Source organism: Cetorhinus maximus, chromosome 4 (assembly GCF_964194155.1).
Source record: "Cetorhinus maximus chromosome 4, sCetMax3.hap1.1, whole genome shotgun sequence".
Taxonomy (NCBI): domain Eukaryota; kingdom Metazoa; phylum Chordata; class Chondrichthyes; order Lamniformes; family Cetorhinidae; genus Cetorhinus; species Cetorhinus maximus.
Genome location: NC_135882.1, coordinates 164,138,375 through 164,152,006, shown reverse-complemented (window position 1 = coordinate 164,152,006; position 13,632 = coordinate 164,138,375). Strand labels below are relative to the sequence as shown.

The window sequence follows — 13,632 nt, the reverse complement described above, 5'->3', positions numbered from 1 at the left end:
CCACTATTTCCATTATTTTTAAATCTACAACTAATACCTTGTCAGTCTTTCCACCCCACCCCCACTAGAGCTGTACCTTGAGTGTCCTGCCATCCATTCTTAATTAGCACATTTTCTTAGATAATATTACCACCTTCAACACCTCTTTGATCCTTTTGTCTGTGACATCTTTTGATTATCTGCTCCTATCACTGCTTGCTTGTTCCTGCAACCACCCCCCCGCCCCCCACCCCCCCCCAACCTTAAACCAGCTTATAATACACCCCTCTCCTAACTATACTCAGTTCTGCTGAAGGGTCATGACGACTCGAAACGTCAACTCTTTTCTTCTCCGCCGATGCTGCCAGACCTGCTGAGTTTTTCCAGGTAATTCTGTTTTTGTTTTGGAAATAAAAGAACCTCAGAGAGCTTTCATTGCAGGTAGCGATGGTTTTTCAGTGAAGAATAACTGACTAGAATGAGTAGCAACTATATAAATTATTGCTCTGCATCAGAGATTCATTTTCTGATGTAAATGTATGAAGCATATATGCATGGATGAAGCATTTAGATTGGCAATATTAAAGGACAAATATACAGTACTCTTACAATTAGCACAAACAAAATTGAAGTCCTTCACCCGGTAACATAAGACATACTAAGTGAGCAGACAAAACTATGGCAGATGGAGTTCAATCTGGAAGGTGTGAGGTCACCCCTTTTGGATCCAAGACAAGTCAGAATTTATTAATGGTGACAGATTAAGAACTGTGGAAGGCCAAACAGACTTAGGTGTTCATTTAAGTAAATCACTAAAAGCTAGTATACTGGAATAAAATGTAAAAAAGATTGGCCTTAATCTCAAAAAGTTTGGAATTCAAAAGTGAGGAAGAAGTACTCGAGTTGTACAGAGTCTTGGTTGAACTCTGTCTGGAATAGAAAAATATACTGGAAGGATGTACTGGTCTTAGAGGGGATACAGTGCAGAATACAGAAGAGTTAAATTACAAGGGCTGGCTGTGTAAACTTGGTTTGTATTCCCTTAAATTTAGAAGATTGAGGAGTGATCTAATTGAGATCCTTTAAATAAAATAATTTGATAGGGTAAATACAGAAAAACAATTTCATTTGGTGGGTGAATGTAGGAAAAAGGGCAATCTTAAAATTAGAGTTAAATCATTTAGATGTGAAATCAGGAATTCTCCTCAAAAAAGGCTGTGGACAGTAGGTCGACTGAAATTTCAAGACTGTGATTCATAGTTTTGTTAGGAAGGGGCATCAAAAGATACAGACTAAAGGCAAGAAATGGACTTGAGATATAGATCAGGCATGATCTAATTGAATGATAGATCAGACTCAATGAATGTACTTATTTAGCTGTTTAACTTCCCAAAGCATTTTATCGAGAGTAAGGGAACAGAGAGTGACTTTAGGAGGATCCCTGAAAAATTGTTCAAAAAGATAGGTTTCGAGAAGGAATTCCATAGTGCTGAGGAATGTAGAGAAGCAGAAGGGTTCAGGGCAAGAGCACCAGAGGACATGGCCAACATGATTTAATGCTCAGGTACCAATGATGTAGTGAAAAGAACGATTAAAAAAAACACTGCATTGCATTTGGAAGCAGAACAAGCAAAATAAATTTTCATTTTCCTGCTAGATAACAAAATTTTAAAGTAGATGTCCTATTGCTGCTACATAAAGTTGAAGATTGGGAATGCCCAGGAGGTTCTGGCAATATTGTTCAAGATGTCAGCCTTTATCACTGATATTTTCAATCTCACATTATCATGCAGGATATAAATTACCAAGAAAATCTCTTAACACCAGAAGCTGATCTAATAACAATTGTAAGCCGGTCAACTTTTTGGAAACAATTACACAAACTAAGTAGAAAGATCCATTTGTAAAATCTGTGTTTTCAGAGTTAGTTCCAGAGCTGGGCAAGCACAAACAGAGCAAAAACAAGTGAAGGGATTTCCCACCTTACATATATAATTAGATAGAGATATACATATTTAGAATATCAAAGCCATATCATAAATCCAACCAGGGCAATTCATAGGACCATCTTTCCTGTAGGAACTGGATGCTTTCATTAGTGTTGGCAGTGATAGAATTGCTAATATCAAGATTCTACTGTCAATTTTTTTTTTAAATGATGCAGGTTAAATTCTAATAATATCCCATATGTTACAAGTTTGCAAAAATGGTTTCAATATGCTTTAGACTTTAATGCTTCATTTAATATTTGAATAACATTTGTATAGTGACCTGTAAGACTTGTGTCCCTTAAACAACAGACAATGAAAGGAAATTACTTCATAGAGCTCTAGATATTTTAACATCTCTCTTGTCTTCCAGAGTTCTCCAGGATATCTGACATGCATGAAAACAGTGTTTATATAACGACTTTAATGTAGTAAAAAGCTCCATGGCGCTTCAGAAAAAGTTACCAAACAAAATTTGACACTGGGCCAGAAAAAGGAGTATAGGGCAGGTGACCCAAAGTTTGGTCAAAGCAGTAACATGTTGCAGAGTCTTAAAGGAGTGGGGAGCAGAGGCATGGAGAAGTTTATGGGGGGAATTCCAGAGCTTAGGGCCTAGGCAACTAAGGTCACTGCTACCAATAGATCTAATGTGTATCTGAAGAGAATGGGGCATCAGCATGGTATTTCCAGGATGTGCAAGATACCGTAACTGGAGGAGGAGCTCAGAGATCTCAGAGGGTTGCAGGGCTGGAGAAGATGACTGGGATAGGGAGGGAAAGACCATGAAGGGATATGAAAACTAGGATGAGAATTTTAAAGCTGAGGCATTGCCAGACCAGGAGCCAATGTAGGTGAGCCAGCAGAGGTTATGCAAGTTAAGATATACGGTTGAGCTCAAGTTTATGGAGGGTGGAAGGTGGGAGGCCAGCCAGGGTGCATTAGGGTTAGTCAAGTCTAGAGACAATAAAGGCATTCCATGAGGGTTTCAACAACAGATAATCTAAGGCTGAGCATTTTACAGAAGTGGAACCAATTTATTACTAGATTCACAGAGTTTTTGTCTTAAAATAAAACCAGAAAGTGCTTCAGCAGGTCTGGCAGCATCTGTGGAGAGAGAAAGGGAGTTAACATTTCGAGTCCAATATGACTCTTCTTTGGAACTGAAGAGGAGTAGAAAGGTGATGGATTTTATGCTGTTGAAAAAGGGGAGAGGGTCAGGTAGAACAAAAAGGAAGGTCAGGGGTATGCTAGAGGGTGGGAGAGATCAAATGATAAAGATGTCATGGAACAACAGGCAAAGAGTGCTGATGGCTGTGGTTTCTGTCTGCCTGATATGAAGTGTACCCTCTAGGGACAGCCATAGGTTTATAGGACCAAGGATTTGGATATCTCAAGTGTGTGCAGAGTTACTAAGGGAATTTAACCAACTAAAACCATTTTGCCTGCCAGCCACAGAACAATGATTAGCTTCTTGCTGTTTGTTCCCTAGGTTCTGGTCAGCAGAGTTATCTGGAGCACAACTGGAAGAATCTAGTCCAAACTGATAGGTTTACCCCTCCAAGTTCAATTTCTGTTCAAGGACATCTTGTATTTGTATGATAGCCAATTAACAAATACCTTCAAGCACTTAACAAGGAAGTAAAAACACGGTCAATCAAGGAGAAAACAACTGAACTGTACCAGGGGTGGGAAATCTTTGGTTCTTCTTTTAAGAAAAGCTGTGCTGAAACGAACACCCACATGGCTGAAATTACCAGGAAAATAAATGCACGGCAAGTAGAATTTTTACATCCAAGAGGCTCTACAGCGGGTTTATGCAATTACTTATTTTAGTAATGCTCATATAAGCATAGGCACTGCCTCCAACTACAGGGGGTACATGTGCTGCAATTACACAAATCTAACCCACTAAGTCTGTTAGAATAACATTCTTTTTTAAGCTAACTCACTCCTGCCCAAGTTCTTTGGGATATGAAGCACAGCTATGAAACTATGTGGAAGTTGCCAACCTGAAAAGGAACATGATTTTCATTTTCATGAAAAGCATGAGGAAGAGTTTATTCTTCCTGCTGCTGTTCCTCCTCTCACATTCACACCACCTTTCGCCTTGGAGAAGATTAAATACTTATCCTGAAACAGTCAGCTGTGGTCAGCAATGTCACAGATTAGAAATAATTATTACATTTTTACCTGTACAGATGAGTCTCCCTTGATATATTTGGCTCCCTCTATAACTGCCATGTATGAAAATCTCAACTGATCTGGAGTCTGTATAAGTCCCATCCGATACGTCCTCATTTCTAATAGTACTTGTCTGATGTCCACAGAGGAAGGATCTTTGCGTTTCTCCATCTATAACAAAAATATCCTGCTCAGCAAACAATTTTTTTTATTTGTTCTCAGATGTGGGCGTCACTGGCAAGGCCAGCATTTCTTGTCCATCCATAATTTCTCTTGAGAAGGCGGTGGGTGAGCCAGTTGTTGAGCTACTGCAGTCCATGTATTGTAGGTACACCCACAGTGCTGTTAGGGAGTGAGTTCCAGGATTTTTACCCAGCAACAGTGAAGCAGCGGTGATTTAGTTCCAAGTCAGGATGGTGAGAGACTTGGTGGGGAGCTTGCTTAGGTAGATATTTAAAAGTTTTTATGTTTCTTATTCTTGTTTATCTTACAATGACCACAGCTGTTCAGGCACCTTGATGGTACAACTATTTAAGTGCTGCATGCCTTGGAACAGCATTAGTTGAAAAAGGCTCTATATCCTTTGAAAAAGGATACAGATTGAGCCTTGTAAAAGGTTGTAAAAGATCTAACCATCTTCAGCTGCTTCATCAATGACCTTCCTTCCACCATAAGGGATGTTCGCAAATGATTGCACAATGTTCAGCACCATTCGCGACTCCTCAGATACTGAAGCAGTCCATGTCCAAATGCAGCAAGATCTGGACAATGTCCAGGCTTGGACTGACAAGTGGCAAGTAACATTTGTGCCACACAAGTGTCAGGCAATGACCATCTCCAAGAGCGAATCTAACCATTACCCCATGACATTCAATGGCATTAACATCACTGAATCCCCCACTATCAACATCCTTGGGGTTACCATTGACCAGAAACTGAACTGGACAAGCCATATAAATGCATGGGAACACCATCACCTACAAGTTCCTCTCCAAGCCACACACCATCCTGACTTGGAAATATATCTCTGTTCCTTCAGTCATTGGGTCAAAATCCTGGTACTGTGGGTGTACCTACGCAACATGGACTGCAGCGGTTCAAGAAGGCAGCTTGCCATCACCTTCTAAAGGGCAATTAGGGATGGGCAATAATTGCTGGCCTAGCCAGCGATGCTCACATCCCATGCATGAATTTTTTTAAAATCCTCTAAGCCACATTCAGATTTCTGCCATAATTTATGTTGTGGAGGGGGCATGAGTGTACAGTGAACAAAAACACTTCCCTGCCTACAAAAAAAAAGAAAAATCACAGGGAGTTGTGCTAAATCTATCATAAACATCGCCTTGTGACAACCTGAAAATTGCATTGCCAAAGACCTGGAACAATATTATCAGCCACAGAAAGTTGACTCAGGGAATTTATCCTTCTAAAATGTCAACATGACTTGAACTTCACCAAGTTATTTTGTCAGCCCTGTTCCAAATTTAATGGGCAACTTGTTCTACTGTCTGAACATTAAATCAGCCGTTGGCATTTTCATTGGGCTTTACGCAAAATAGTGCCGTAATCTTCCAGCCTAGATTTAATAGCCAGAATTTTTCCGTCGGCGAGTTCCCCCCGACGTCATCCCGCCCCATTTAAATATTCAGGAAGGCAGGCGGACAGCGCGATCAGCTGTCCGCCCGCCGACTTGTCAATGGCCAATTGAGGCCATTGACAGGATAATTAAGCCAATTAAAGGCCCTGCACGTCCAGCCTTAAGGTTGGTGGGCAGGCCAGGAGGCCCAGCAGGCTTCTGAAAAAACATGAAACCTCATCCACCGGCGGGATGAGATTGCATGTCTGTTTTAAAAAACTTTAATAAACTTTATGCGATATTTATTAATATGTCCCATCTCGTGTGACATTGTCACATGAGGGGGACATGTTAATCATTTTTTAAATTTTCTATTTTTGATGTTTATGAAACTTTCAGCGCTCTCCCTGAGATAGCACTTAGTCTCAGGGAGATGTGCGCTCTTTCGTGCGCATGCGTGAAAGAGCGCACTTTGACAGTTGGGGAATCCCTCCTCACTCCCGCACATGGAGCGCATAGCGCCCACTCAAAATGGCGGCGGGGCCTGTTTCGGTGGCGGCGATCGGCTGCCTGCCCGCCCATCAAGGGGAAAATTTTGCCCAATGTGCATCTAAGAAAAAGGGGACAACAGCATGATGTTTTTAATAACAAGGTGTTACATGATTACTCACCAAAAGAAGACAGGTATCTACTAATGCAAAGGTGCCAGATCGTCCAATGCCTGCACTACAGTGAACTATGGCAGGTCCACACTCAGAGTTCAAGGAGCCAGATTCTCTCACTTTTAACAGAAAATTAAGGAATGAAGCAGGGGATTCTGGCACTCCAAAATCAGGCCAAGTAGTATAATGGAAGTGTAAGATCTCTCTGGTCTCTCCAGTCTAACGAGACAAAATAAGAATAAGCAACATAAGTTAAATCGTTGCTAACATTTGAGAAAAAAATGTACAGCATTTCCAAATCTACAATATCCTATTTTCAAAATATACAAAAACTTCTATAAAGGGCAAGAATGTTTAAATGTACAAAAGGGAAAATAAATCCCAAACCATAAAAATTCCACTTCCTTTCGGGTCATTATTTAGAATTAATATTTTCTTTAGTGAAAGGTGTTACATTCTGGGGCTTCAGTTTTAAGAAAGAGGAAGCATACTTAAGTTTTAGACTTGCAACAAACGTTTGGATCTAGAGGGCACAGTTTAAAGATAAGCGGTCTCCCATTTAAGACAGACGAGGAGGAATTTCTTCTCTCATAGGGTGATTAGTCTTTGGAATTCTCTTCCTCAGAGAGCAGTGGAGGCTGGGTCATTCAAAGTATCAAAGGCTGAGTTAGACAGATTTTTGATCAACAAGATAGTCAAGTGTTATGGGGGCAGTCAGGAAAGTGGATTTAAGGCCACAATCAGATCAGCTATGATCTTACGGAATGGCAGAACAGATTTAATGGGCCAAATAGCCTACTCCTGCTCCCATTTATGATCTGATGTTTAAAGGCCATGCAAATGAAGTTGAAGCAACATCACCACATTTTAAGTCTCCGCTTGCCAGAGGCCTGAATGGACTTTTGCCTACAATTCATGGCCTTAGTCTTGCGCCCAGGTCCCTTCAGATTGAAGGATCTGGGAGGGGTAAGCTCATAGCCATGGAAGATGAAATCATTTACTTTCTTCTCTCAAGGTCAGCAAGACGGACATTGGAAATCAAGGTTTTCTGCTCAGTGTTTCTGAATAGCAGCCAGAAGGCCCTGAAACTAACTTCTCCCTCACCCTGTTAGCGGCATGGTCCTGCAAGTGACAGGAAAGACCCAAATGAACATCAGGCCTAAAGAAGACGGGTATCTACCAATGCAAAGGTACCAGATCAGCCAATGCCTGCACCACAGTGAACTACAGCAGGTCCACACACAAGAATTCAAGGAGCCAGATTCTATCACTTTTGACAGAAAATTAAGGATGAAGCAGGGGATTCTGGCACTCCAAAATCAGGCCAAGTAGTACAATGGAAGTGTAATAGCACATAAGCAGCAGAATCAGGTCGGGTAGAACACTCAGGCTGGCTTGTGTCAAGATGGGAGGAAATCGGCCCTGTAAAGAAGGTTCAATCACCACTACCACTGCTTCTATATAATTATGACAATTTTAGTGAACTGTATCCTTACAGGGATTCTTTGTAATTGCAGTTGCCGCACAGTGTAGTATGATTTTACATCTTCAGACAACAATCTTAAGCTGAACTGAGTGTCTTCAAATGAGATCACTTCATCTTCCTTGCTTGGCCAATACTTTTCACATTTTACCTGCAAAGCAAAAGATAATATTTACCATTTTGTTTTTCAAGATACTAAAAACATAGAGCTCACTAAAACAATATCTATACACTGTCATATGGCACAGGTCCTTTCATGAAACTGCATTCAGCAGCTAGTATGAAAGTACCCAGCATTTCACTTGATAGGAGCTTTACAGGGGAGTGAGAAAAATTGATAAGTAGAAGACAATTTTATCCATAAGTGGATAAGTCTTCAAGATTATCTGTGGCAGTAATAACACTCTTGGTAAGATGGCTTATACAAATAACATTTTAAGTAGCAAAATCTCCATAATTAAATTTTACCCCCCCACCTAACCACCCCCAAAAGTTAACCTCATGGGATAGAAAGGAGAAATGGCACTTTTTCACATGATCTGCCTCTAAATAGAGGTGATAACACCTTAGAATAAAACCATTAAACTAAATGCCTTTTTGTAATGGGCTACCTTCACCATGCATCAGGAAAAATGATTTGTGCAATTAATGTGGTAGAATCACTGGCCAAAGTTTTAGGGTTAGGCTGGAGGAATGGCCATTTGCATGAGATAACATGGGTTAGGTGGCTCCCCATGGAGCCATATTCCAGCATGAGTCAATGCCTTTAGGGAAGGAAACAACGCTGGGTGGGGATAAATGTGGGAACTGTAACTACATTCACTCAGATAAACATTTTCCAGTTTAAGTTAAATTGCAGGAGGAGGGGGAGGAGACGATGACGCTTGGGACAGCATTTTTTAACATTTCCAAAAATAAAAAGAAACGTAAAATCATTGTCCTGGATTCTCCTCCTCCACCATGTGGTACTCGCATGACAAAATAAGAATTTTCCCACTAGTTTCCAGGTTTCCTTGCAAGCAAATACATTATTGGGTATCAGTGCTCTATACATTGTTGTAGCTGTTTAAAATTTCAGAAGTACCCCTGCGCACACAGGCTCTGCCAATGTGCACTTTAAGCTTTCTGGATTGAGTCAAGTAGGCTGTGCCTTATGGGATGAGTATGTACTCTGCATTTGGCAAACAAGAATTCTACGAGGATGAAAACAAAATATTGCGGATGCTGAAAATCTGAAATACAAACAAAAAATGCTGGAAAATCTCAACAAGTCTGGCAGCATCTGTGGTAAGAGAAACAGAGTTAAGATTTCGAGTCCGCAGTGAAGATGATTCATATGGACTCGAAATGTTAACTCTGTTTCTCTCTCCACAGATGCTGCCAGGCCTGCTGAGTTTTTCCAGCATTTTTTGTTTTATTTAAGAATTCTGAGAGTGCAGATTAGTCACTAACTTTCTTCAGTGAACATTCTACTAATGGGTTCCCATATATCAAACATGTGGGGTTTTTTTGGTTAACCCAATATGTCACAATATTTTCCTGTCTGAAAGAGGAAGCAGGTAAATTATGTTGATACCAATGTTATCAGCCATCGGGAGATGTACAGCACTATTGTCAGTAATGCTGTTCAAGTAGAGCAGTCATAACTCCATTCAGTGCTTCCACCAGATGGCATACATGAGATCAAGAATCATGGGGACTCTGCCTCCAAATATAATGCATCACCAGACCACTTAGCTTGAATATTTTAACTAGGACAGGAGGGCAAGAACCCCCACTGTTCACAGCTTAAAACTTAAATGGTAATTTGCCATTTCTTGGCATCATTAAATCTAAGTTAAATCATGCAGTTAAAATCAAGCCACAAATATTTAAGTTTGAAAAGATTTCACTTACCGATCCCTTTTCAATGACACGATTCAACATCACTACTGCTCTGCTTTTTTGTTCCCATACCATTTGCCAGAAATGACCACATGAGTTGGGAAGTGGACCCTGTTAGGAGATGCACACATGTAGTAACAAACTGGAATCAATTTCATTTTAAAGTTTCTTTACACTACACAATACATAGGAACAGAAGTAGGTTATTTAGACCCTCGCGCCTATTCTGCCATTAAAGGAGATCATGGCTGATCTGCAACCTATCTCCATATGCCAGCCTTAGCCCCATAAATGACAATAACTAATCTAATATTTCATCTTAAAATTATTTTCAGATCTTATGAACCATCGAACACTGTCAACCATTCACATCTCAGTAAAGGCTGCTCAGCACTGCATGTAGCACAGTTACAGCTCTCAACTCCTGTTCCTGCAGTGAAGAGCTGCAAACATGCTCATAGCTTTTAGTACCAAAAGTGTGCGTTTAGCAACAGTAAAATTATTTTCTCACTTTCCTAATGAAGTTTTCTAGACTCCAATTTTATTTTGGGAAGGTTTAGGTTTAAACAGGAAAGTGGCTTTTAAAACTTCTTAGATCAGCATTTTATTTTCCATTTTTTTCTTTTTCTATACCATGACTTATTCTGAGAGTACACTTCCATGGGTACCAGTAACCCCACTGCTACTCCAGCTAAAATCAAGTAACTAGCGTCAAACACTATTGGTTTTAAAAAAAGTCATTGCATTGATATTCAAAGTCTTTTTTATTGTCTATGCAAGGACAACTATTCCCTGTGTCGTGGTTTTCCTCCTTTTTTCTCATCTTTCAATACCACAGGCAGTCAACACTATGTACACGAAGCAGCCTACAGGCAAGATGGGGAACACCACCACCTGCAAGGTCCCCTGCAAGTTACACACCATCCTGACTTAACATAAGAAATAGGAGCAGTAGGCCATTCAGCCCTTTCAGCCTATTCCACCATTCAATGAGGTCGTGGCTGATCTTTTACTTCATCACCCCTGCACTATCCCCTTATGCCTTGATATGTAGAAATCTATCGATCTCAATCTTGAACAGACTCAATGACTGAGCCTCCACAGCCCTCTGGGGCAGAGAATTCCAAAGATTTACCACACTCGGAGTGAAGAAATTCCACCTCACCTCAGTTGTAAATGGCCTGCCCCTCATTCCGACACTCTGCCCCCTGGTTCTAGACCCCCAAGCCAAGGGAAGCATCCTTCCTACATCTACCTTGTCGAACCCTGTAAGAATTTTGTATATTGAGTGAGATCACCTCTCATTCTTCTAAACTCCAGAGAATAAAGGCCCATTCTATTTAATCTTTCCTCATAGGACAAGCCCTCCATCTCAGGAATTAGTTTGGTGAACCTTCGTTGCACTCCCTCTATGGAAAGTATGTCTTTCCTTAGGTAAGGAGGCCAAAATTGCAGACAATACTCCAGGTGTGGTCTCACCAAGGCTCCATATAGTTGCAGTAAGACATCTTTACTCCTATACTCAAATTCTCTTGTAATAAAGGCCAATATACCATTTGTCTTCTTAACTGCTTGCTGTACCTGCATGTTAGCTTTCAGTGACTCATGAACAAGGACACTCAAGTCCCTTTGAAGTGCAACACTTCCCAGCCTCTCTCTATTTAAGAAATACTCTGTATTTCTGTTGTTCCTACCAAAGTAGATAACCTTATATTTCTCCACACTGTATTCCATCTGCCAAATTTCTGTCCACTCATTTAGCCTCTCCAAATCCCCCTGAAGCGTTTTTGAATCCTGGACTTGGAAGTATATCGCCGTTCCTTCACTGTCACTTTCTCAAAATCCTGGAACTCCCTCCCTAACAGCACTGTGGGTGTACCAACATCAGAAGAACTGCAGCGGTTCAAGGTGGCAACTCACCACCACCTTCCTAAGGGCAATCGGTGATGGGCAACAAATGCTGGCCTAGCCAGTGATGCTCACATCCCATGAAAGAATAACAAAATACCCCCTACTGCACATCATGTGGAACATCATTTGCTCATTGTCCTAAACCTCCACAGAAGTAATCAGTAGTGCAGAATCATAGATAAATCCACTTTTACAATTCAGACACAATTCTCCTCATGCCCTAGGAAAAGGTTCATAGACAAAGGGAAGTCCCCATTCTCCATGACCTTTAACATGATTTTAATGGCAAAGTCATCTCTAATACGGTGAACAATGACACCTTTTATCAAAAATGTACAAACTTGAAATATGAGATTACCACAATATCTAACCAACTGATCAGAAAATACTCCAAAATACCAGGGCCCTGTTATTTACTGGGGTAGGGTTTTAGAGTGAGGAAGTGGACTTTTCAATGTGATTTTTCTCCCCCAAGTTTCCTACCGAAAGTCAGTCAGATTGATGGCCTTGGATGCCAGACAACAAAGACATTGAAAAAGACCGCAGTCAAGAAACAGTTAAGTTTCCAAAGGCCTGGGAAATCCAGCTAACAAATGTTAAAAACAAAAACTTTGTCAGAAAGGAAGGAGGTGGTCTCCTCTAGAGGTCTTAATGACCGACCCACTGGTTGACAGTAGATTAGTTGCACATTCTTCATCCCAACTTCATTAAAACCAGAAGTGGGAGGGTTTGGGGTCGGGAGCCTGCTTGGAAATTTTAACTTTTACTTCCCAACGCAAACAATTTTGGGTTTAAAATTATCCACCATGTGTCAAAAGAAAAACAATGCTTGCATTTATATAGTGCTTTTCACGACCACCAGATATTTCAAAGTGCTTTGCAGCCAATGAAATACTTTTGAAACGTAGTCACTGTTGTAGTGTAGGAAATGCAACAACCAATTTGTGCACAGCAAACTCCCACAAACAAAAATGTGTTAATGATCACATAATTGTTTTTTGTGATACTGATTGAGGGATTAATATTGGCCAGGACACTGGGGGTACCTCCTTCAAAATAGTGCCATGGCATCTTTTACATGCATCTGAGGAAGCAGACTCAGCTTAATATCTCATCCAAAAGATGGGGCCTCCAACAGTGCAGCACACCCTCAGTACTGCACTGAAGTGTCAACCTTGATTTTTGTGAAGTCCTGGAATGGGACTTGAACCTTAACCCTTCTGACTCAGAGACATGAACGTTACCCACTGAGTCATGGCTAACACCTCAGGGCTAAGGTTAAAACTACAAATTAGGTTTATAAATAAATAAAATTATCAGAAACAAAAGTCTAAAAGTAGTACATAGATAAATCACACTAGTTCACTCAACTTATAAAATCAGTTACAAAACAATAGCATTTTTAAAAGTTGGTCTTAGATTTCAGAAGTAACACTTTTAGTTTCAACCAGTTTACAAAGCAAAAGTTTACACATTTAATCAGATGTTCACTAAACATTCCACTAGCCTCGGCTCGTAGCTGCAGTACAAAAGTTGCTTTGTTTCAAAGAAAGGAATCATTGCACAGTGAAAACCTGCCAGGCTGATGTTACGCGCCTTAAAACCCTTATCTGAGACTGACAACTTCATGTACTTGTGGAAGAGGCCCACTTAATCATTTTTTGCCCGAATGTAAATTTATTTTGAAATCTGAACTAGTACTGGTTTCCCTGATAAAAGTTTTACAACTGTGAAGCAATGCAATTTTTATAAAGGCGGTTCCTGCCCCTAGAGATTTTAAAAGGCCACAAATAGACTCAAGACTATTCATGCCCCAGTGGTTAATATGAGTTGTTTCTAGCACCTGGGCTCATGTAATACTTAATGAACAACCCACCACAACAAGTGACTCATTCACTTTTGAAATGTGATCTGCACAAGGCAATAAGTATGTGATCCACATACAGAGGCAAAGATGCTTCTAGAAAG

At 40.5% G+C, this 13,632-nt stretch overlaps 1 protein-coding gene across 2 annotated transcripts in view; it reads right to left on the bottom strand.

Annotated features, from left to right (window-relative positions):
• The window catches only part of LOC144680004 (tyrosine-protein phosphatase non-receptor type 2-like), a 72,890-nt gene that overhangs the window by 23,529 nt on the left and 35,729 nt on the right, over positions 1-13,632 (bottom strand). For both annotated transcript variants that reach the window (XM_078541080.1, XM_078541079.1), the window contains exons 4-7: positions 9,766-9,864; positions 7,883-8,020; positions 6,396-6,605; positions 4,158-4,319 (exon numbers count right to left, since the gene is read on the bottom strand). In XM_078541080.1, the coding sequence (XP_078397206.1) occupies positions 4,158-4,319; positions 6,396-6,605; positions 7,883-8,020; positions 9,766-9,864 (609 nt within the window). The remainder of the gene's footprint in view (positions 1-4,157; positions 4,320-6,395; positions 6,606-7,882; positions 8,021-9,765; positions 9,865-13,632) is intronic.